Source organism: Anser anser (genome assembly GCF_964211835.1).
Source record: "Anser anser genome assembly, chromosome: 6".
In the NCBI taxonomy this organism is placed as follows: Eukaryota; Metazoa; Chordata; class Aves; order Anseriformes; family Anatidae; genus Anser; species Anser anser.
The window spans coordinates 15,092,765-15,114,735 of record NC_139726.1 but is presented as its reverse complement, the minus strand read 5'-3'; the positions used below and the strand labels follow the sequence as shown (position 1 = coordinate 15,114,735).

Sequence of the window (21,971 nt, the reverse complement as noted above, 5' to 3'; positions counted from 1 at the left end):
CAACAAAGTTAGTGGCAATAACAATTAGCAATGTGAGGCACCTTACAATGTATATAATAGCGTTTATCCCAGAATACTTAGAAGAGTTTAGCCTTTTGTTCTGGAGATGGCTGAAATGCAGCTGACTCTGGGATGAAAGAGAGCTTTCGTTGTAAAACTGTGGAGTGAAGGTGCGTGACCTTTCAGAACAGAGAGTAAGAGGGTTGTCCTATCCCTCCAGGTTTGCGCACCAGCTTCCTGTATGGGCGAAGGAGGTTATTAGAATAGCTGGTTGCACCAAGCAATTGCTCTTCTGGTGTAGTCCAGAGGGGCTTAATTTAAGAGAGAAAGGAATTAGCCAACATTTACAAGATAAAGTGGGGGAAAAAAAAGACCAAGAGAGCACCTCATCTATTCATGCAGAGATCTCGGTGTTCTCATATATTTCTTAATCCTGCTCTTCCAGCTGCTTTAAATTATAGTTCAGCAAGGTATTAAACAGACATAACTTCAAATACGAACAGAAAAAAGACACAAATGGGGCAATTCTAGGTACAATAAACCATGCCTGTCATTCAGAGACCTTGTTCATTCTTGGCCCGAAATTGCATTTAGAATGCAATTCATAACAATGGCACTGTCTTATTCAGCAGATCTTTCCCCTCGGCTTTTCTCTCCTCGTATAGTTGTACAGAACAAGTATGGTTAGAAGAAGGTGTTGTTAATTACGGATTAGCCAGTTCTAGCCGGGCAGGTCGGCTGGTGTCTCTGGTAGCCTAGTCTGCCTAAGGGCGTTCATATTGCTGCTGATGAGACGTGAGAAGGATCAAACAAACAAAAAGAAACTGCCAGTGGCTGTGCAGCCACCAGGTAAAGCAAGCTGATGAAAAATGAAGGGAAACCCTCCTTGCTGTAAGAAAGCTACAAGGTCAGGTTTAGAGAGGTGAGGTTAGTGGGAAGCTTTTCAAGATCGTCGTGCTTCTCACATTAATACTGTGTTTCTGCCTGCTTTAGGTGTCAGCCACCCGAGTGATCTCACCACTAATGCTTTGCTCAGGTGCTGCGCAGCAGTCACCGAGAGGACAGAAACTGGCTTTATTTAAATGGACACTAATTCCTGTCTGCATCTGTTTTGGCTGGGTGCAAGGAAAACCGTGTCCTTTAGCTACATCTTTTCCATTAAATATATTTTGGTTGAATTTGCTGTGCAGTACTACTGGGGAAAAAAACTAATATTAAAATTTATTACTCAGTCAAACTGTCCAGCTTTTTACAAGACTGAAACAAGGAGCTGGAATCTGCTGTATGACTTCCAAAATCAATGCATTTAAATAGCATGCTTAACAACAGGATAGCAACTTCAAATCCCTGGTTATGAGAACTTTCTCCTTAGGGTGTTGTAACACTGGAGGCCAGTGACATGCTTAATTTCTGCAGGAGAAGGCTTATTCCATGATATCTCATGTCCTGGAATTGCATTAGTATTTTGGTGAGAGCAGCATGTGCTTCTAGGCAGATCAGTCACTGGAGGAGAATTTTCCTCCATTTTGAGATTTTAGCTGTATGTAGGCTTAGTGCCTCTGGTCAGCTGCATGCATCTGCAGGGCATAATATTTAAGTCTGTAGCTGATGCCAGAGAGTTAATAACAAATTACCTGGGAAAGTGTGCAGTCCTTAGAGACAGAGTAAGGTTTCAGAATATGAAAGAGCTGCTGGATCTCAGGTGATAGGACTAGGACAGAAGATGGAGGTTTTGTGTATTTCTCTGCATACTTACAGGAGGTATAATAATTACTGATACATTTTGTTCAGATATTGCTAATGGGACTCATTCTTCCCTGGGTAAGCAGTCCCAGTATAGAATAGGACAGAGGTGGTGCAAATCAGAGCTACATTGGCTGAAGATCTGGTACCAAGAGTTTGATTTTCAAGGTCCCTCATCATCCTTGTCCCCACCCATCTTTATTGACAGTCTGCAGTGGTTGAGATCCTTTGATTTATTTATAGAACTGGGGCAAAATATACAGACAACTCTATGATTATGACTTCCATGATATTCAAGTGGGAGATAACAGAAAAAGGAAAAATTGCTCAAGCCTCTTAGTGGTCATTGTGACCCCATATGAATTTCTCATGTGTGGAAGTTTGAGTAACTTTCTTTGCTTGGGCAGAGTGAACTGCTGCTGACTACAGACTCAAATCAGCGCTCTTCAGAAGAGTCCTTAGGACCTTTTCATCACTATAAGAGCTTTCCATTGACTTCTTGACCTCACTGACGTAGGACTTGCACTTGCATTTTTGGTAGGTAGGGGAATGTCTGTAGACTAGCACTTATAGGGTGGGTGAAGCTCTACCACCAAAGCTGCACTTTCTGCTGCTTAAACAGAGCCACCACAAAAACATTGTTCACCTGGTATAATATAAATATGTCTTCTCTGGGAGGTTGTGGTGACAGGGATGTTGGAAAAGGATCACAGCTCTTCACACCAATGAAGATGACAGATGGGATGCAAAAATATGAAGCTAGGTATGGCCAAAAGCCTCAAGCACACAATCAAGTCCATATGGCTTAATACATGTCAGCTGATTGCTGGTAACTGCATTGTCTTAGCAAGCAAAAATGTGAGATAAAACCTGTTAACTAAGACTCTTCCATAGATGCTTATGCAAATATGTCTTCCTCCCTATTTGTGTTGGGATATGAACATGCAGAGGGAGGGCTGCAGGAGCTCAGCTGATGTGTTGTATCTCATGCTGCAGTGACTTCTGTCAGGAATTCCCTTGCTTTGCCTTTGGAGATGTGATGACAGGAGGACTGGGAGTATCTGCAGTCACTGCCTTGATTTCCCTGCTGGTTTTCTGTGCAGAGAGATTCTGCTGAGAAGTATCTGTCCTCTCCTCCTCCTTTTCCACAAAGTCCATCTGCAAGGATAGGCCTGGGGGGGCATACTGCAGGAGGCAGCTTTGCTCCAGCTGACTTCTATCCAACCCCAGTTTTCTCAGTATGCAGTAAAAAACATGAACACAGCCCTTACAGGGCTTCGACCAAAGCCCTTTGAGGGTCTTGAAACAGACTCCGTTTTGTTGGGATTTCAATGTGGGCCTCCATTACGAGGTTTGGAGTATTTTACTCCAGACCTGCTCAGAGCTTTGCTAAAAGGCTTACTAAGACAAATGAACAAGGGACATATTACTATTTTTACATTCTTCGGAGAGAAATTCTAACAGGCCCTTGTTGTCCATAGAAATGGATAACCAAAAACTATTACTTGTGTTTATAACTTCTCCCTCCCTTCTTTTGATAGCCTAACAATTTGTATTTCTTCTGCTTGCTCATGCAGGAACTACCTCTTCAGACTTAGTCTACACAACGTTTCTCTCATTCAGGTATGTTCACTTTTTACTCTCTTGTTTTATTTGACTTGCTAACAATGTTCTGTAGTATTTGACGTATGTTTTCAGAAGCCTGTAGAGAGTAAATTTGCAGAGTGGTGGAGCAGGGAGAGGACAAAATCAGAACCTAGTGCTTATTTCCACTCCTGTGATAATGCTGGGGGAAGGCTCTTGTACACTTGCCCATTTGGACAGCGCTCTCCGCTCTTGATTCTTGAGTGTTTGGGTGGTAACAGGATGTGCCAAAAATATGGCACCTTAAAGGAACAAAGCATGTAGTGTAACTGATACAGGCTTAAACAAAACAATTGATAACAATCCTCCTTCATTAGAGGAGACGTTGACAACACGTAGGAAAAGCTTTTACTGTTCTTGTCCATCCCCATTTTGAGTCTATGTTGGCCCCCATGACCATGGACTGCTGAGAAACTGTTCTGCTGAATGCATTGCTAAAACCAGGGTTGGACTTGCAAGCATTCAACAGGCGAAATGGGTAGCAAAATATATATTAACCATGGCAGAGTGGAGGTAAAGCAGCTGAAGTCTGAAGGGGTTTGCAAATGTCTAGCAGTATTAGGACTTTCCTCCCACTGCACTGAAACTGGAATTGAAAGATGCAGCAAATATGGTTGATGGAAACTCCAATCTTTAAATTAATAAATACCTACGTTCTGGGAAATTTCCTATGTTCTACAGTTGCTAGAGCACCAAGGATGTATTCAGCATTTTTCAGACGGAAGGAAGGGTCTTCTTGCTCTGCCTGGCTATGTAAAGAAGCCATTAGGCTAGTATTGCCAGCTATTCCCATGTGCACAAGCCTTGTGCTGTTCGTAGGGGGTACAAGTATAGATGGAGAGAAGAAAAGATGTTTAATGGTTGTAAAATGCATTGAATCTTCCTTTAAAAGGAAAACAAAGTCCGGAGTTACCAATGACAACAATAAAGAGTTAGAGAAGCTGATACTCCCATTTGGCAGGAGTTTTCCTTTGCAGAGCTGTATTAGCATGACTGGAAGGATTCCAGCGAGCACACAGGAGAGGGAAGTCTCTGTAGTTATGCAAGATGCCATACCTTCTGCAGTGCCTGTGATCACACTGCCTGACACAGCCTCTTTTGCTCATCAGATGAGGGGTCCCCTTTCCACGAAACCCAGTCGTGAATTTCCTTACACGCTTCTGAAGTCAGGCTTGGCTCGGGCCCTTTTCAGTGCAGCAAATTTCCTTTCCTACATGGCAAAAAAATGGGAAGTCTCCTTCTATGGCACTGGAGGATGCTGTGGGATCTCCGGGTTAACATAATGAGCTTAGTTTGCTCCTGCTTTCTGGGTGTATCCGGTCACTTTGCCAAGACTTTTTGCATGACAAAGAGAGCATGGAATTATGTTGACACACGTGTTGGGAATGATGGAAGCGATTGTTTCCCGACCTAATGGTTGCCTAAGTAGCTGCTTGGCTTGTCTCCATAAAGCACATGATGCAGCTTAGAGGCACCCCCTCCCACCTTCCCCTCGCCGTGCATCATTTTAAAGATCAGATCAGAAAAGGAGACAAGAAATGCAGGGAATTTGCAGTTAGACCTATGGAGAGAGAGAACGCAGTTTAAGAAGTAATCGCAGTGCTAATTTGGGTTGTTTTGTATCTCCTCTTTATAGCTAAAATACAGTGTGGATCTCGTCATACCTTATCTGGGGGTAGTTTTTCTCCTTGAAACCGTGGTCTGATTTATTTCTGCTCGTGGGACTTACTCTTCAGGTTGCCAGTGGTGCTGAATCTACCTCAAGGTGCAGGATTGTGTTGGCAGATATCTGCTCCCTGTTTGTACTACCGTGAGGTGAAGGCAGAAGCATGAGGAGAACAGTTTTTGGAGGCAGCAGGGTGTGCTGGCTGTGGGCGGAGCCTGGAAGCAGGAGGAATACACCTCTCTACAGCAGCGCTGGGCGAAGTTTAAAGCTGGTTTTCACTGAGAGCTCTCGTGCAATCTGCTGTATCCCTTGGCTGTACCGTCCCTGGGGAAAAGCCAAGGGCACATTTCAGCCCCACAGCAGTCATGGAAAGGAGAGGAGGCCAGGGGGCTCCTGTGAAGGAGATGACGCCTAATCAGCTTTTCAGCAAGGGTGGCAACCGCCCCTCGCTGAAGCAATGCCCTGGTGCCACCACTTGCTTGCACAGCACATTCAGTACTTCGGGCTCTCGTTCTGTAATGGGGAGATTTACTAGCCTGCTCTGCCTAATGCATGTTTTCCGTGACGGTTATCTTTTCTTTAACAAGAAAATGAGTATTTCCTGCCATTGAGCAGGTCATAAAGTTTTTCATCATAACATTACTTTATTCAATGCTTTTCAATGGGTATAAATTCTCCTTTTTTGGGATTATAATCCCCTTTATGTCTATTGCATATCACAAGAGCAGTGTTAACTATGTCGTTACTCACTGATTTTAGAGAGCTCTCAGACTTTCAAAGGCTGCTTTTTCCTTCTACCTGTTGAATGACTGTGGGTGGCTTTCATTTAAGCCCAGTGCTATTAAAAAGAGCAAGAGTTCTCCATCGACTTCAAGGATCTTTTTGTGAAACCATCACTCCTGAAAATATGTTTCAGGAGTCTTTAGTTCCAGAAGCTAAAGTTCTGGTATTACTTCTGAATCCGAGCTGGACTGCCATGAGTATAAATTTGGTTTTGTGATCTCCCCAGAAGAGAACCTTGTGGAGCGCCATGCAGCCATTCCACAGGGCTGGGGTAGGAAGTTACTGTCTTTGAACTGCGGCAGACTAAAAGGCAATATTTAGCATTATGCGGGCAAGGTACTGCATAAGACCCATGTAAAAAGATAGCATTACCCAATAGAGCAGTTGTGATTTCAGGGGAGGGGAGGAAGATTTTAGAATGTGTCAGCTTCTGGACTACGTTATACTTTCATAATGGGGTAGCTTCCTTATCTTTCTTAGCTCCCAACTCTTTGTTTTGGGTTTCTTCTCCTGAACTAGATGCTTTTATCCCTGCTGTTCTGCTGTGTTCCAAAGCTTGCTCTTGACTTGGATTTTTTCTGTTGGTTCTTCTGAGGTTGTTACTCCAAGAACTGTGGCACCGAGCTTTTACGTGAGAACTGGAGAGCAGAACAAGCTCGTTTCCTGGTAGAACAGTTCTCTGGGCTTTTTTTCCCTCTCTTTGTTTCTGAAATGTGTTTCAGCAGTTCCATTTGGGACCTGAGAAAAACCTTTCACCACTTGAGTGTTATTTGCAAGAAAAACTTTGGTGGTGGTGATTTTTTCTTGTGAGAAAAAAAGTTTGGCTGAATGTCAACATCCAGAAGGAAATTGGGGCCAAGGTATTTTGGGGATCGCTTGTGATTTTGTTTGCCTTGGCCTTTCTTGCCAAAATTGAGGCACATTGTTAGTGAATTTCTGAAAATCAGCATCTTGACATGCCCCAGGTGGGGTATCCAAAAGCACCTGTTAATTTTGGAAACTTTGGCATATAGCATTGAAATTCTTGCAGCGGTAAAAGTAACATAGTTTTAAAATGGATACTGCTGTTAATCTTTTAGCATCTCTTTTATACAAAATCCATGTAACGTTTCATCTCCATCTTTAAACTCCCCTTTTGTATGCATTATAAGCTCTAAATACTAGACATTTCATAGAACACGTTTTTAAAATGATGTGCGCTTGGAGCACATGCTGTTTAATTTATGCATGGGCCTGAAACAAGGTTAGCTCCTAATCTGCAGCTTTCACAGTGAGGCCATAGAAAAGTCTGTTTTATACTGGAGTTTGTAATTAATGGAGTAGGTGGAAGGGTCATTTTAAAAACATAAGCCTTTGAGCAAATTTTAAAAAATGCACGGTGCTGATTAGGTCTTCTTAGCAAGGAATGCTACTCTCTGGTGTGCATTAAAAGCAGGCTACTTGGCAGGCATTTCATAAGTCCCAGTACGGTGCCTACCCCCTATTCACCCTGATTTTACCTGGAATTTAAATTTCTCAATAGAAATGAGTGGGAAATGATTTTTCCATCTCCAAAACCTTTTCGAGATGCCAAGATATTTTGCACTGTGATGAAAATAAGACTTTTTGACATCTTTGTAAAATCTAAAAGAAAAGGAGGTAGACACGTGGTTGCTTGGGATGAAAATATTCTGGGCCAGGTTTTTTTCTGAAGTGACTAGAGAGAGGATTTAAATGTGCGTTTTTCTCTTCTCAAGTGATTAACTTGGTTTGTTTGGGGCATCTTCCCTTTCCCTTTCCTGTTCCCTTTCCCATTCGCTTTCCCTGTGACCAAAATTTGCCCTCTGGACCCAAGAGGCCCTTCCAGACTTTCTTCTAATAAGTTTAATAGAAGCTGTTAGGATTTCATAAAATGTTTTGATTCCAATTATTTCTTTTAATGGAAGATGTTTTGTGAAACAGTTTCTAACCAGCTCTTTGTTGTTTGTTTACTCACCAGTTATATCAGCTTAATAGCATTTAAAATACTTTAGGAGTATTCAGTCCCTTTCTTAAAAATAAACCATATTTTAACAGAATATGGAAGAATAAAAAAGAGTGTACCTGTTGGAAAACTATTTGGAAGACATGCTATTGCACTTTTTAATTCACGCTGAAATTTTGAGATTAAAACATGTTTTAATAAGCAATCTCATTTTTTGTCCTCTTGAGTGAGAGCTAAGTTCAGAAGACAGCATTGTACTTCTCGGATAGTCGGAATTTGGGATGCTTGCCTGTGGGGTTACGCAGTGCCCAGTACCAGCAGAGCTGTCAGCAGCTAGATCTCCAGTTTCCTAACTACAAAACATCGGGATGCTAAAAAACACATCAACTCCAAATTGATAAACTGGCAGCACGTACATCCCTGTGAGCTCTTCTGAGCATGTTATGCAGTCACCGGGGCTAAACTTTATGAATTTTCAGGACTGCTGAAAGTATAAGGCTTAAACCCGAGCTGGAAGTTAGCAACGTGTCTGAGCAGCAGTAGCTCTGAAAGCTTGATGTGAAGCTTGCTGAAATCAATTTCTTTCTGTTGATATCATGGGGTTTTGCAATGGGTGTTTTTCTTCAAACCTAAAATAGGAACGAAGTGTTTCCATATGGCCCTGTAGCAGATGAACTGCAGCTCTGTATCCAGTGCATTTCCGGTAGAGACTGTTTTACTCCGGTTTTTCTGCCCTTGCTCTAAGAAGCAGAAACATCTCTGCTACGGAGGGGAGGCTCCCAAAACCGAGCAGCTGCTCCTCGAGTTACACTTCCCTCCCTGCCAGTCCCTGGAGGGCTCTCTGTCTCCGTGGCATAGTCACTGGTAAGCCGACAGTGCCTGTCAACAACGTGTAGTTAATAATAATAAAACTTGCCCCTCGGTCCTAAATATGCCACGTAGCAGCAAATGGAACAGCTTTTGTGTTTTACACTTTGAATCCAACAAACCAAGCATTAACTTGTCAGAGAACCGTGGAATGGCTCGGGTTGGAAGGGACCTCAAGGATCGTCTGGTTCCCCCGCCCCTGCTCTGGGCAGGGCTGCCACCTACCACTTCGGGTTGCCCAAGGCCCCGTCCAACCTCACCTCCACAGACGGGATCCACAGCTCCTCCGGGCAACCTGTTCCAGTGCCTCACATCCCCAGATGACGTGGGGCTTGCAGGCCCGACCCGTACTGCTGGCTCGGCCCGCTGGTGGTGAGGGAAACTTCACGTGCCCAGCGCATCTGTGTGCTGTTTGCTCCCTTGTGAGACGGGGATGTAGCACTTCTTCATAGAGCGCTGCGAGTTTTGTCAGTGAAAAGAGGTGAACGTGTGGTATTTCACATTTACTTGCAAGCACATCCTTGGGTCAGAGCCATTCATTTTTTTCAAAATATCCTTTTAAAAATCTAGAGGAAACCATGTATCGACACGACAGCACGAACCTACACATGCTCAATAGCAGGCCCAAGTTTGCTGAAGGTATTTATCTGTTCAATCTAGTTGTAGTGTCAAGATTATCGTCCAATTTAAAATCCGGTTTGGGAAGTCATTTTGGGAAAGAGTGAGAACACTTTGCCTAGCTTTATGTAACACGGAGCCACCTGACAGGAGCTCCATTTTGAGATGTTTTGAAATAAGCTGCATTTCCCAGAAGTCATTTTCTTAAAAGCAGTTTATTATTTGTTTCTTGCAGATTCCCAGATACTTCTTTGAATTATGTGGTGCATATTCCTAGATAAAACATTTCTTTCTTTATTTTTAGGCCAGTGCAGTTCCCTCATTTAAAAACATAATCAAAACCTCTACAAGAGCAGATGCAGTCTTTAATATGTGGCTCATAGCTGAGTTATGATTGTCACATATTTTATCAGTATGCTACATTTTTTATTAACAGATTAACATATAAATCTATTCATAAATCACCTTCTGAAGCTGCACCTCAAACCTCTCACTCTCAGCCTAGAGGTTTAAAGCTATTCCATAATAAAGCTTATATTGGCTGAACAAACTTTCTGGCAAATTCAGCTTTTTATTCTGATGGTTTCAGGTTCCCAAATCAAATCTATTCCCTGAATACACCCCTCCTTAAAATGACAGATCAAGAGCTAGACTGTAGCTTTCAGGTACAGTTTTCCCTTCGCAGGATTTATTTAAGAGAGAATTTCTACCCAGAGTGGGAGATGGCAGAAGAAAACCAGGCATGTCAAACAGGGGGTGGCCACGTCTGGAGGCCACACTTCATTCTCCAAGGATGCACTTCTCCAACTGAGTGAGGACTGCAGGGAACTGTGGTCTTTAAAAGGCTCCGGCATGAGCCACTGGGAACCAGTTTTGTCCTGATGTTACTCATCAGCTGAAACGCAGAGAGCAGGGGAAGCAAATCTCTTGTCACACTACATGGTGGTGAGTGATTTCTGAACACAACATCCTCTCTGTCTGAAAGAACCCAACTCAGGAGTCCATTTATATCTAGCAAAGCTTTTAAGCCCATGTTTAGCTTTAAATAAATGCCTATTTTCTTTTGAGAACTGTCAAAGTTAAGAACACGCTGCATGCTCCACTGAGTGAGAATAATTTCAATATGTGCATTAATAGATTTGCTAAACTGTCTCAGAGTGCACTGCTTAGTTGTAATCAATACAATTGCCCTTTAAAACGAGTATTTAGGCATTAGAAAGTTCTCATATATATGTTTACATATATATTTACACATACATGTATATATGTACACATACACATGAGGATCATACATACATATATAGGGTTGCATAGCATGTATAAAAGGTTCAGGAGCCATAGCTGTTTGCATTCATGCTTGGCACTGAGCAGGGCAGCTTGCTCGGAGTCAGTGAAGGTGAGGGAGACGATTTACGTCCAGAGGGGAACGAGCCTGTTAGGCTCACAGGGGCAGGTGAGGCGTGCAGGAGGACTGTCAGCTGTGGATTTTCAGCCTGCTTTCCCGGAGAATTTGTCAGTTGTCATTACCTCCTTCCCTGCCTCACCTCACTTAAATGCCAAAATTACTACAGGGGTATTGGTCTTTGTCAGCAAATATTATGAGCAGGATTCAGAAACTGAGAATTTAATTAGCTGCTGAAGTCACTTACTGATAACAGTGGCATATTGGGCTCTTTATTTGATAAAACCTTGTCAGGCATTTTATGTATAAGAAATGAAGACTAATGTTCTTATTCCTTGCAACTTACAGTCAGGACCATTAAACATCCTTATACAGAGAAGAAAAAAAAAAGGAAAATGAGAAAAAGAAATCTCATGGACTTCTCCTTTCTCGACACCAGTGTTGCTTCTGTATCTTTGCCAAATATATTTCTGCTCTTCCATTTGCTCTTGTTTTCTCTGTGGGCAGCTTCTCACTTCGGTGCCCCAGGAGGCTCTCGGAGACCTGCGTGTGCTGGTGCCCCGTCCCCTGCCCTGCCCACGCCTCCATCCGCTGCTGCTGCCAACAAGCCAGCTCTGCGGGACCTCCTGGCAGCCAAAGCAGCCTCTTGTTAGAGGCTGCACCTTAACTAAATCATCATTTATATAAACTGAGTTTAATACGAAAATATTAACGTATAAATAATATAAATATTATTTATATTATTATCTATTATTATTTACTACTTTATTATTTTAGGGATGTGGGGTGTTCTTAGATATGGAAGAGTTTTATTCTCTAGCTGGGAATCCTGGCTTGCCACAAGGCAGAGAAAGCAGCTCTACTGCCCCAATTAGGATGGGCTTGTTAATTTAAGCTGTAAGAGAGGACAGGTTGAATGCAGCACCTCCGCCTAGGAGCAGTGGATGTGGCAGCAGTGACGTGCTGAGCTTCACATGCCAACCCAGGGCTCGCCCAGCCAGCTCCCACTTGTGCCCTCGGGAGGGGAGGCGATGCCTCCCGCGGCCTCTCCCCAGTTCAGCGAGCTGAGCTCTGCGGAGGTGCTGAGCAGACGATGGCTGGAGCCCAGCGGAGGAGCTCGGCGAGCTGGGGAGAGGTCCTGGCACCCCATTGCATCTGCTGCAAAGTCAGAAGGGAGAGAAGTTGTTGGTAATACAAGGCACTGCATCTTATAACGCCAACAATGGAGTATCTGGGCCAATTACTGCAAAAAAGCATCTTTTTTTAAAGACTGAGATACAGGGAAATATCTACATTTTATACTCAAAGCAGAGCTTAAGAGAGATTTAAATGATTCATGTCCCTTGCGCTGGTTCTCTGCACAGGATTAAGTTTGACCCTGATAGCATCCAGTCATTTATAATGAGAGCATTAAAAAATCACCATTTATTGATTTGCACCTCTCTAAAAGGACCCATGGATGACCTCATATGTTTCCCTTAAAACCAGCCGTTGAGCTCTTAGAAAAAAAGAAATGAATTATTTTGTAGTAAATACATTTCATGTCAGTGCATGCATTTTTTCCCTGGATAAATAATCCTAGTTTCTCTGTTAGTAACAGTTTAGCCAATGTGTGTTTTACAGCTTCTTTTAAACGTAATGGTTCTGAATGACTAATAGGAAGGGGATTATTGGAGCCGGGAGCTATTCAGCAGTCACTAACACGGCCTGCACAGCTGTTACCATCAACCCAGAGCTGAGACGGGAACAGTTTGCTCATCAGTCCCTCAGGACATCGATCCTGTCCCAGCATGGCAGGCACAGCTTCCCTCCATCCTTTGAAAACCTCGGAGAGCTTTGGCCTCGAAGGTTTTACCTGCCTTCCCCAGGCTGTACCTGTGAAGGAGGGCGAGGAAATCTAGCTGTGGGGTTGTAAACGGGTTGCTGGGTGCCACCACAGCTTCAACGGTCTAGAGGAACAGTACCTTACAGATATTCTACTGTCACTAAAACACTTCTTTCATCTAAAAGTTACCACACCATGGTTATATCTGTCTGATATGCTTTTATTGATAACAGGACCAAGTTATGCTCTTCTGAGACTGGGGAGACCAAGCACGGGGAGTCAGTGGAAAGAGACGTGTAGAAAAATTTTGTATTTCTGTCCATTCTCTACAAGGAATGTCTCTTTCAGACAGGAGGCAAAGCATGGCTTGAGTTTTTGAGAGTGTTTTATTTCCTTGGAAGTAAAATAAAAAGGAATAACAGGGCTGCAGCCATTTGGATAGGCTGCAAGGGTGCCCAAAGAGAAGTGATTTAAGCTTTATTAGGCATGACAAAAAAGTTCTGAAGTTAGCCTGGGAGTGTTAAGAGACAAACTGCAGTTGCCTAAGGGGAGAGGATTTTGATGCATGGGACAGAAAGGAATGATCAATGGTTCATAAATATACTAGTGGTAAACACAGTGACAGGAGAAAAAATGTATGTGGCTAATATAATTGTTACAAATTTAGCAGCTTTTGCTATGAAATCAGTTACCGAGGATTTAAGAACAAGGCTTTTTTTTTTCTTTCTTTTTTTCTTTTCTTTAAAGACAAGATAAATGTAAAAGCATTGAAAACCACCAAAAAGGAGTCTGACAGAACAAGCACAAAGAAGTACACTGCGTTAAGCCTGTTGGAGAATCATTTTGTATTCCCCTATCTTAATTATAAGCCGTATTCTCAAAACTCATTTGTAGAAAGCTTGACCTTGGTGGAGGTCAGACACAAACGTGGTGGAAGGGAGGTAAGGGAAGAGACAGGTGGCGGAGGGAATGCAAGGGCAGGACTCGAAGTGAAGAAAATTGGAAAATAAATCCCGTGTTGGCAGGAGCGTGCAAACTGGAGAGCAGAACAGAGGAGCTGGGAGGAAGGAATAAAAGACACTGCATCAGAGTCTCCTTTGCAGGAGAAGGAGCAAATAAATTCCTGGTTGAGCTGAAGCTTGGCAGAGCTCACTACGGCATCAGGTGCTGACGTCTGGTGTTGGAGAAGAGGAGGCAAAAGCAAGGCAAACTGTGACAGACCAAGCAGGGAGTCTGAAGGCATCTGTTCCCCAGCCTTAGGAGGAAGCTAGGTGGATTGATGCTATGCGCAGCGGTGGGGCTCTGGCCACTTAGAGCAGCAGCAGGCGGGAAGCGCTTCCAGCCGGGCCTGGAAGGCGTTAGGTACACCCGAATTTTTGCTGGTGGGAAAGGAGAGGGGCAGACAGCCATCTTCCCTAACCCGGCAGTCCAGTTTCCATTTCGACTGTGGAGCATTTCCATTCTGCAGAGATAAAAGAGAGGCTTGAGCACTGATTCTTGATAAATCAACCGCATTACTTTTATCCAGACTGGCTGCTAGTGCTTCTCCGAGAGAAGCGTTCGATTTTGTATTGATCAGGTGCTGAACACAACCACTGCATGTGCTGCTGGTGACGTGATGGCATTTGCATCGTAAAGCCTTTGATCTAGATGTAAAGAAAAGTGGAGATTTGGGTCCTGTCGGCCTTGTCATTTCCCCCCTGACCACTGGAAGTGTTGCTGCGTCTCACAGAGGTAAGGCCGTAGATAACTGTAGCCTGCTCAGAGCCTTCCAGTGTATTTAGGACTGGATGGATGTTGGCTTCACACCTAATTGGAATTGCTGGGGAGAGGAGTTGGGGGAAGTGTACAGGGAATTCAGCACTGTTGGTTCTTCACTTTCTCAGTATTTAAGTGTTCCTTGCTGATGGAGCACAGATGGTCTTAGATTAAGGAAAAAACATGCCAGAACTGCAGGCTAGGTTCAGACTGGGGAGTTAAGCTTGACATGAAATAAGCAGAAGGCTGTAATTAGCTTATCAAGAGCATTAGGCACCTGGCGGAGGAAAGCAGGTATGAAATGCACAATGTAGCTATGGAACAATTAAAAAAGATACTGAAATCTGTTTTACGAAGCATGGGGGTGCTTTTCATTGCTGACTTCCTCTTCCAGCCCAGCCTGGTAGCATCTGAAAAGTTCTACTGATTCTTGGTTATCAATGGTTTATCAGAAGTAACATTTTCTGACAGCTCGTGATTGTGAGCACCAAACCTCAGAAGCCAGAGAGGCTAAAGGTCAAAATCTAGGTGCATTGCCAAAAACTTTCCTGGAAAGGTTGCACCACACTTGCTTGTGCACCATGTGCGCTCCCTGACTGCAAGTATCAGTCATCTCACCGCTCCCTTCTGTTCTTTCTGCCTGTTTTTTTGCAGCCACCTGACGTCTTTCACCCTAACCCTGGGGTTCAGGCTCAATGGGGCAAGGATTGCCATTTAATTGTAAGCAGAAATGCCCATCAGAGTGCAGCTCAGTGTTCAGTGTGCTACCACAGTATGCGTCCAAACCCTGCTGTCTAGGAACAGGAGTCTGGATTTTTTCTCTAGATCTGGGAAACAAATAGAAATTCAGATATGTATGCTGAATTGAATAGAGAAAGTGCAAAGACTCCTTTTTTCTTAAGCTGAGGACTTAGAATTTGTTTTGCCCATATTCTTGAAGCTGAAAAACTGTTCTTTAAAATGGGGAAGAGCAGAAGGGAAAGTCTGGTTTCATTTTCGGTCCCCATGCAGCTTAGGCTCAGGCAGCATCTCTGTTCTTACACTGCCTTGCGAAACTTTCCCAGTCTCTCTGGCTTGCTCAAAACTGGCCCTGGCTAATTAAAGTAATCTCAAAGCTTTCCTTTCGTCTCAATAGTGCATCTTTCACTTAATTAAAGATTTCCAGTGCCTTTTTTCCCTTTTGGTTGCACTACAGCAAGCTTAAGTGCACAACCAGAAAAGAATGTTGATAGGGTAAGTTGAATCACATCCACCTTTTATTTGTTTAATTGCACACTGCCCCCTTTTTTCAAGCCAAGACAGGATTCAACCCATGCTCAACCTCTTATACGATTTTAATGAGAATATATTGCAGTGTTTGTCATCTGAAAGAGTATTAGGCCCCCACTAATGCAATAGATGTGATTTCCCTAAAGAAAAACAGGAGGCACAGAACAGTGAAAATGTCATCCTGAGTTCTTCATTAGTCTCTTTAATATTGCAAGATGTGCTGATTTTGATTCCTGAATCTCAGCCTAATTGTTGGGAGAATCAGATCCAAATTGGGCATTTCCTCAAACTTATTTTAGCTCCTTCTCAAAGCAAACAAGTAAATGCTGAACAAGTATTTTCAGTGATGTAACCTGGAGAGGAATAAAGAATGCAAGACTTCCCCACTTTAGAAAGCTGATAATACACAGAGGTTTCACATGTGATTCAGTGATTACATTTTTGATTTGAAGCATATATAGGGAGCTTGCTTTTCATAGATGAACTCTTAATGTGGGTATACAAAAATGCACTCAGTTGACTGTGCAGGATTTGTCCAGTCTGTCTCAGAAGTGGAAAAAAGCAAAGCGTGTATAGTGGAGAACCCTTAACATCTCTACATAGCAGTGAGCTTCAAAGAGACACAATGGCAAAGAAACCCAGAGCAGAAAAATGAAGGAGAATAAAATAGCCTTGCTTGATGCAGAAGTACAAAGGAGACTATAGCCATGGTAAATTGATTTTGTACTGAATATGGGCTGGTCCATTGGGAGGGTTTTTGAACCTCCTATTCCAGAAATCATTGTGCAAAACAGTGAGAGGAGGCTGCTTAGAAGTCTTGTCACATCCATCAGAGGAGCACACAAAGAGGAAGGAGGGATTTAGCTGTGAATGGCGACTCTGCCAGAGAACATAAAGGGGTGGAGATGGACATCTTTTGGCGGTAGAGGGGCCTCGAAGGAGGAATTGTCCCCACTTTACCAAAGGCGACCATTGCTGTGACTCCATTCTTAGTGGCTTCTTAGAAATAGCTTGTTGTACTTTGTAGCTACTGAAGAAAAAAAAAATACAAAACCTGTTCTTTACAGAACAATCGGTGCTGGAGGTGTGAGAAAGCGCTGTGTGGTGCCCACCTGGCCAGTGCCAACCACACCTTCACACGGATCAGCTGTACGTGGATTCCTGACCCATTCTTGACTACAGTGAATTTTTCTTTAATCATTTCTGACTGAGTATATTTTAACTTCTTTATTTATTTTATTGATTTACCATATAATCTTACATCTTTGTAATCTCCAGTATATTTAGTAAATGTTTGTTGTCATAAGCTATAAAGTGAATGTGAGATGGCAAGAAACCAAATTCCACTGTGGATGTTAATTACCCAATATGCTAAAAGTCTCTTCTCAGTTTCTGTATGCTTTTGATCTTCAGTAATAGGAAACACTGTAAGTCATCCTTCACTAACATCTTCTGTGCTGTTTTCCAGTTCTGGGTGTTGTCATTCATTCTCAACTGGCTACAGGCGAGAGCTTTAAGGTCTTTTTTCACTTTGCATGCCAAATGTCCCCGTTAACTAAGGCCGTCAATTTGCATTTGGCCCTATCCGTGCTTTTGCACACTTAAAAGCAATAGAAATATCCAGTGGATTAAGTTTTCAAAGAGAAGGTGAGTATTCCCATATAGCACTTGCAACTAAATCATTGCCGTGTTAAGCTTTCAAGCTACATGAAGTACATCATCAGCAAAATGAAATCATTGCCGCAGCCTGGCATTTTTCTTTACATAGAACGATAAAAATACAAATAGTAGATAGTGGAAACAGAAATCCAGTGCCATCTTTATCTCTGTTCTCCAGAGCTGTATCTTTCTTCCAAAGTAACATCTGGGCATGTTCATCTAGCATTGCTGCATAAATATGTTGCTGTTGGTGTACGCTCAGCATATAGCCACAGCACAGTGTGTATTCCTGTTTCGTTTACCCTTATAGGCAGCGCTGCAATCCGATCTGTTGCTAAAACCTGTAATTTGGGCATCATCCTTGGCTGCCACGAGCCCTTCAGTCCAGGTATAGCATCTCTTAAGGCACACCCTTCGCTCCCTGTGTGACGAGGTCACCAGTGTCTTTGCACCCTTCCACCCATTTCCCTTTCTCTGGGGCAGGAGCTCGCTGCTTGCTTGCCAGGAGCCCTGTGTCGCCGGGATGTGCTCCCAGCGCAGGAGGGAGGCTGTGAGAGATTTAAAGCATTTTACTTTGCACTTGAGACAGGACAGAAGTGTGAGCAGAGAGGGTTGCCACGACTGAGGTGATGAGCAGTGGCTCATCAGGCTGGGATAACTGGATCAAAGGCAGAAGAGCTTGCCTGCGAGGAGGCTGAGCCCCAGTTCTGGCAGGGGCCAGTCCAGACGTGCGCACAGTTAGAGAACATAAGGTGGGAGGACAGGCTCGTCTCTAAACCGGTGAGGCTTAGGAGTGAAAACAGTCAGTCCTGGAAGCTCCCCTCCCCATCCGAGGGGTGCAGATGTACACCATTTTTGTCATCCTTGTGCAGCTGGGGATCCGGGGCTGAGGAACTGGAGCCTGTTGATACTGCATTTCTCATGGCTCAGGATGTGGTAAGAGTCCGTGAGATACAGGGGAACGTGAATACCAAAAAATGGTGTCCTTTGGAACTGAGCTAAGATCTGTTGTTAAAATGAGAAAGCCCTTCTTTCTGATGAATTTTGCCTTCCTTACTGTGCCAGAGCGTGGCATCCCCATCTGGTCTGGTGTAGGTTCAGCAATCTATGAACGCCAGGCCAAAATCCATCACAGGACAGTAAGAGCCTGATGTTTGTTCACAGAGAAAAGATCTGATCCTGAGATTAAGGTTATGGGAACTGGGACCCGCTGATTTTTTTGCCTGTTTGCCAGCCTTTGTCCTCTGAGCGTTACATTTTGAGGCCTTCCCAGATGGTCGTGGCCCAGCCACTCCAGCAGAGTCATGCAGCTGGGCCCGGCTGTTGATGTGCATGTTGGGTACTTCGTTTAAACTGAACTTAGAGCTTGAGTTTTACTGCAGCCTGAAGGCTCTCAGATCACTTAAGGGAAATCAATTAATTTGATGAAACACCGAGCAATTCCCTTCATCCAAGTCCCCCCCATTCAAATTGACCAAATCCTTCGGCCATCCCTCATACCTGTCACTGCACGCAGTGGTGACCTGCAACGTGCGTAGTGCACGATGAAGCAGAACTATTTATTGAAGCTTCCCATTATGTCATTTTGGTATTAGTTATCTGTTTATCAGGCATGTTTATCACAGTTTTAATAAATTACCTGCGTTGGAGCTTTAGAAATGGCCTCTAGGGAATTAAGCTCCTGCGCTCTATTATTAAGAAGTTGGATTTCAATAAGTTATTATTTATGGAGCGCTGTAAATGTGCCTCGTCCTTGAGAAACAAAAGCCAATGCTTCAAAAAGGAATTTCACTTTCCACTTTTAGACTGAGGCAACAGGTCTTTGTGGAGAAGTCCTGGAGGATTTAATAGGGAAGAAGTAACTAAAGTGATGTAGAAATGTTTTTTACAGTATGCTTAATAGAAACCTAAGTTAAACAAGAACTTTTTCATGAATTTTCTGGACCCAGCCTGTAGAAATGACTTTCAGAAAGCTTTTATTTCTTAGTGCTGTAAGACTCAGTGCTTACCAATTTCTTCGAAATGCTGTAGAATTTGCCTGTGGGAGGGTAGATTAACACTGGTGCTGTCTTCTGTGGAGACTGCAAGGTATATAGAAACAGAGAAATAAACTTAAATATGGATTTGTCATTATCAGCAAGAATTCTATGGGTTGCATTTTAGAGGTACAATACATGTTTATCAGTATGGATGAGAAGGCTAAGGCTGACATCACGTAGGGAAATAGAGTGGCCTCTGAATTGTCATTGCCTAAAGGACTTGTCCTGCACCCTAATTTAGCAAAGTCCTTAAGTATGTGATTAAGCTAAACTGGCCTAGTAGGGCATGTAAATATGTCCATTGAAGTTGGTAGGTATTAAAATACAGTGTAGAAGCATGGTCCCTTCATAATCCCCTCTCCCCAGACTCGGAGAAGAGTTTCCATACCTTGCTGTGAGATGAGCTGATCACAGAGCAATTTCTAAATGTATATAAGAAATACAGATTTAGGGCTGGTGTAAGGAACGCAGGAAGCCACCTTTGGAGCAAGTCTTTTTTTCCAGAGGTACATTTCTCTCAACGTAGTAGTGCCTTGTGCAGTTATTGGGAAGGAAGACATAAAGAAACACACAGGGAAAGAAACGATTCTGCCAGCTCAGGTCTCCAGTGCACAATGGCTGCCATCCCACAGCACCTCCTGCCCTCCTTCCTCACGGATAACTCAGCAAAGGGTGATGTGACCAGCAGACCGGCCAGGGTGCCCTGCACGGCACAAGCGGAGAACCAAAATCACCTCTTACTCCTCGGGCAGATCGAGAAGCCTCCTGCGTGCTCTGCAGAGGGGTGATGGAAGTGGAGGCTCCTGCTGCAAGCAGTCCTGCAGGCCTGAGGCTGGCGGACACGGCGCTGCTGCTGCTGCCACCGTCAGCAGGAACCTGAGGAGCTCAGTACCTGGGAGAAAATGCTGGGCTTCTCACAGAATCAGTTCCTGGTTTTCTGCCGTAAGCCTGTACTTGTTTGTTCATCTCCTTCCGAACATACACCGTGTACATTTTTGCGTTACACTTTTTCCCCATAACAGGAGAGAACAGCATGATTCCCGGCCTGTCTACAGGCGTGCGAGGCTGCCGGTAGCTTGTACAGAGCACTTATTTAATGGGAGTGAGGTTGGTAACAGATGGATAGGTTTATATTAAGAGAGTTTAGAAACTAAGAATGGGTTTAATTTGCCGAATAAATACGCGTGTAACCTATTCTATTCCAATCTTCACTTTCTAGTTTTAAAGCAGTGTTCAGGTTTTGTGCAAAAAGCTCCAGCAACCTCTGTTGTTTAGGTACAGTGCAGGGATTAGTGTATGCTTAGTCTATTAAACTCCCATGTGGTGGTTGAAATAATTATAAATTGCTGGCCTGAATGTAAAAGCTGGTCCATAGAAGTTGAGAAGATTTTCACATCAGCATGTGAGGATGCACATACCTATTGATAACAGGACTTGCTAGTGACAGGCAGGTACTTTGGATGCCAACACTGGGATGTGCAGGTAATTAAATAAATGTATCTAGAAAGTTTCTCTCAGCAGTGTGTGCTGAATAACTGATTTGATGGCTTATGATGAGCTAGAATTTCTAGATCAGTGTTGATCTGCAGTCTGAACTGGGAGCAAACCGTGATGCTCATAACTTAGTAGGAGAGATGTTCTCTTTCTTTTTGTGATGGGGTGTAGCATCTGAATGCTCAGATATGCACTGAGCGTAGCCACTGTGGTGCATTTCTGTCAATTTTCTTGTTGGCCAGTGCTGCACCATGTGCATACACATAGTTGTGTGACTATAATTGTTCTCCTTCATGTGATTTCCTAAAAATGCTTAAATAACACATGCCTCCTCCCCCTTTTTCTTCTTTTTTTTTCCTTTCCTTTTTTTTTTTTTAAAAAAAAAAAGAGCCTGTACAGAGCTCAAGAACAGACATAGGGATGGATGTGAAGAAGCAGCTGTCCATGCAAATGTGCTGAATGGAAAGCACATTAATTGCGTTTTCAGTTCAGAGACTAAGTTGGTAGCACTCTCGTGCCTATCTGCGCAGATGGCTGGGCAGTCCTGCTCATGGTTTGCGTGGCTCTTCTCTTACACAGCAGCTGCAGCCCTGTGCTGCTTGTTTCATTCATACAGCATCTGAGTCCAGTGTTCCCCCATTCTGCACACGGACCTTGTGGTTGTAGAGGAGGCGCTCAAAGTGGCTGGGAACACTGTTACAAGCTGCATTTCTATGGGAGATGCAGAAGGGAAGGGATGCTCTAGAGCTTGTAAGGAGGTTGGCTGAGGAACTGGAGTGCTGTTGGTAAGGATGTAAGAGGAGGAACTGCTGATGTCCTGCCACCTTGTCAACCTAAAAATGTGTTTGCTTGGTTGCTTAAGCATGTAGCAGGTAGAGAAGGAACTAGGAGAAAGAACATACTGTCCTGTATTGGTCTGTAGTCTTGCTGCCAGCTTTGTCATATCTTCATCCAGGCTGTTTTCCATGACCCATGCCATCAAAAGTTGTTTTTTCACTGCATGGGTCCAGAGGTGTCCACTCTGCTGCTTTTGATGGGCAGATGTAGTAGGAGATACAAAAATAATCCCAGATATGTTTTCTGGAGCTAGGAAACTTAAATGGCTCAGACAACTGAGAAAACAAATTATAAATTCAGGATGATGACCCAACTGTGTGACCAAAAATGTCTGGTGGATACATTTTGTACCGCAGCCAAGAGTGCAGAGGCAGCTTTCAGCAGTAAAAAGAAATAGTTTTCAC

The 21,971-nt window shown here is 43.5% G+C and overlaps 1 protein-coding gene across 8 annotated transcripts in view; it reads left to right on the top strand.

Moving 5' to 3' along the window:
* Positions 1-21,971, top strand: part of SEMA5B (semaphorin 5B) — a 261,572-nt gene that overhangs the window by 150,558 nt on the left and 89,043 nt on the right. For 7 of the 8 annotated variants that reach the window (XR_014585958.1, XM_083841544.1, XM_083841547.1 and 4 more), the window contains one exon: positions 3,321-3,366. Coding sequence is in view for 7 of the 8 variants with exons in the window: in XM_083841544.1 (XP_083697670.1) it covers positions 3,321-3,366 (46 nt within the window). In the remaining variant the exon portion in view is untranslated. Of the gene's footprint in view, positions 1-43; positions 2,507-3,320; positions 3,367-21,971 lie in introns of those variants that run through there. The other variant, XM_083841548.1, reaches the window with a different exon arrangement.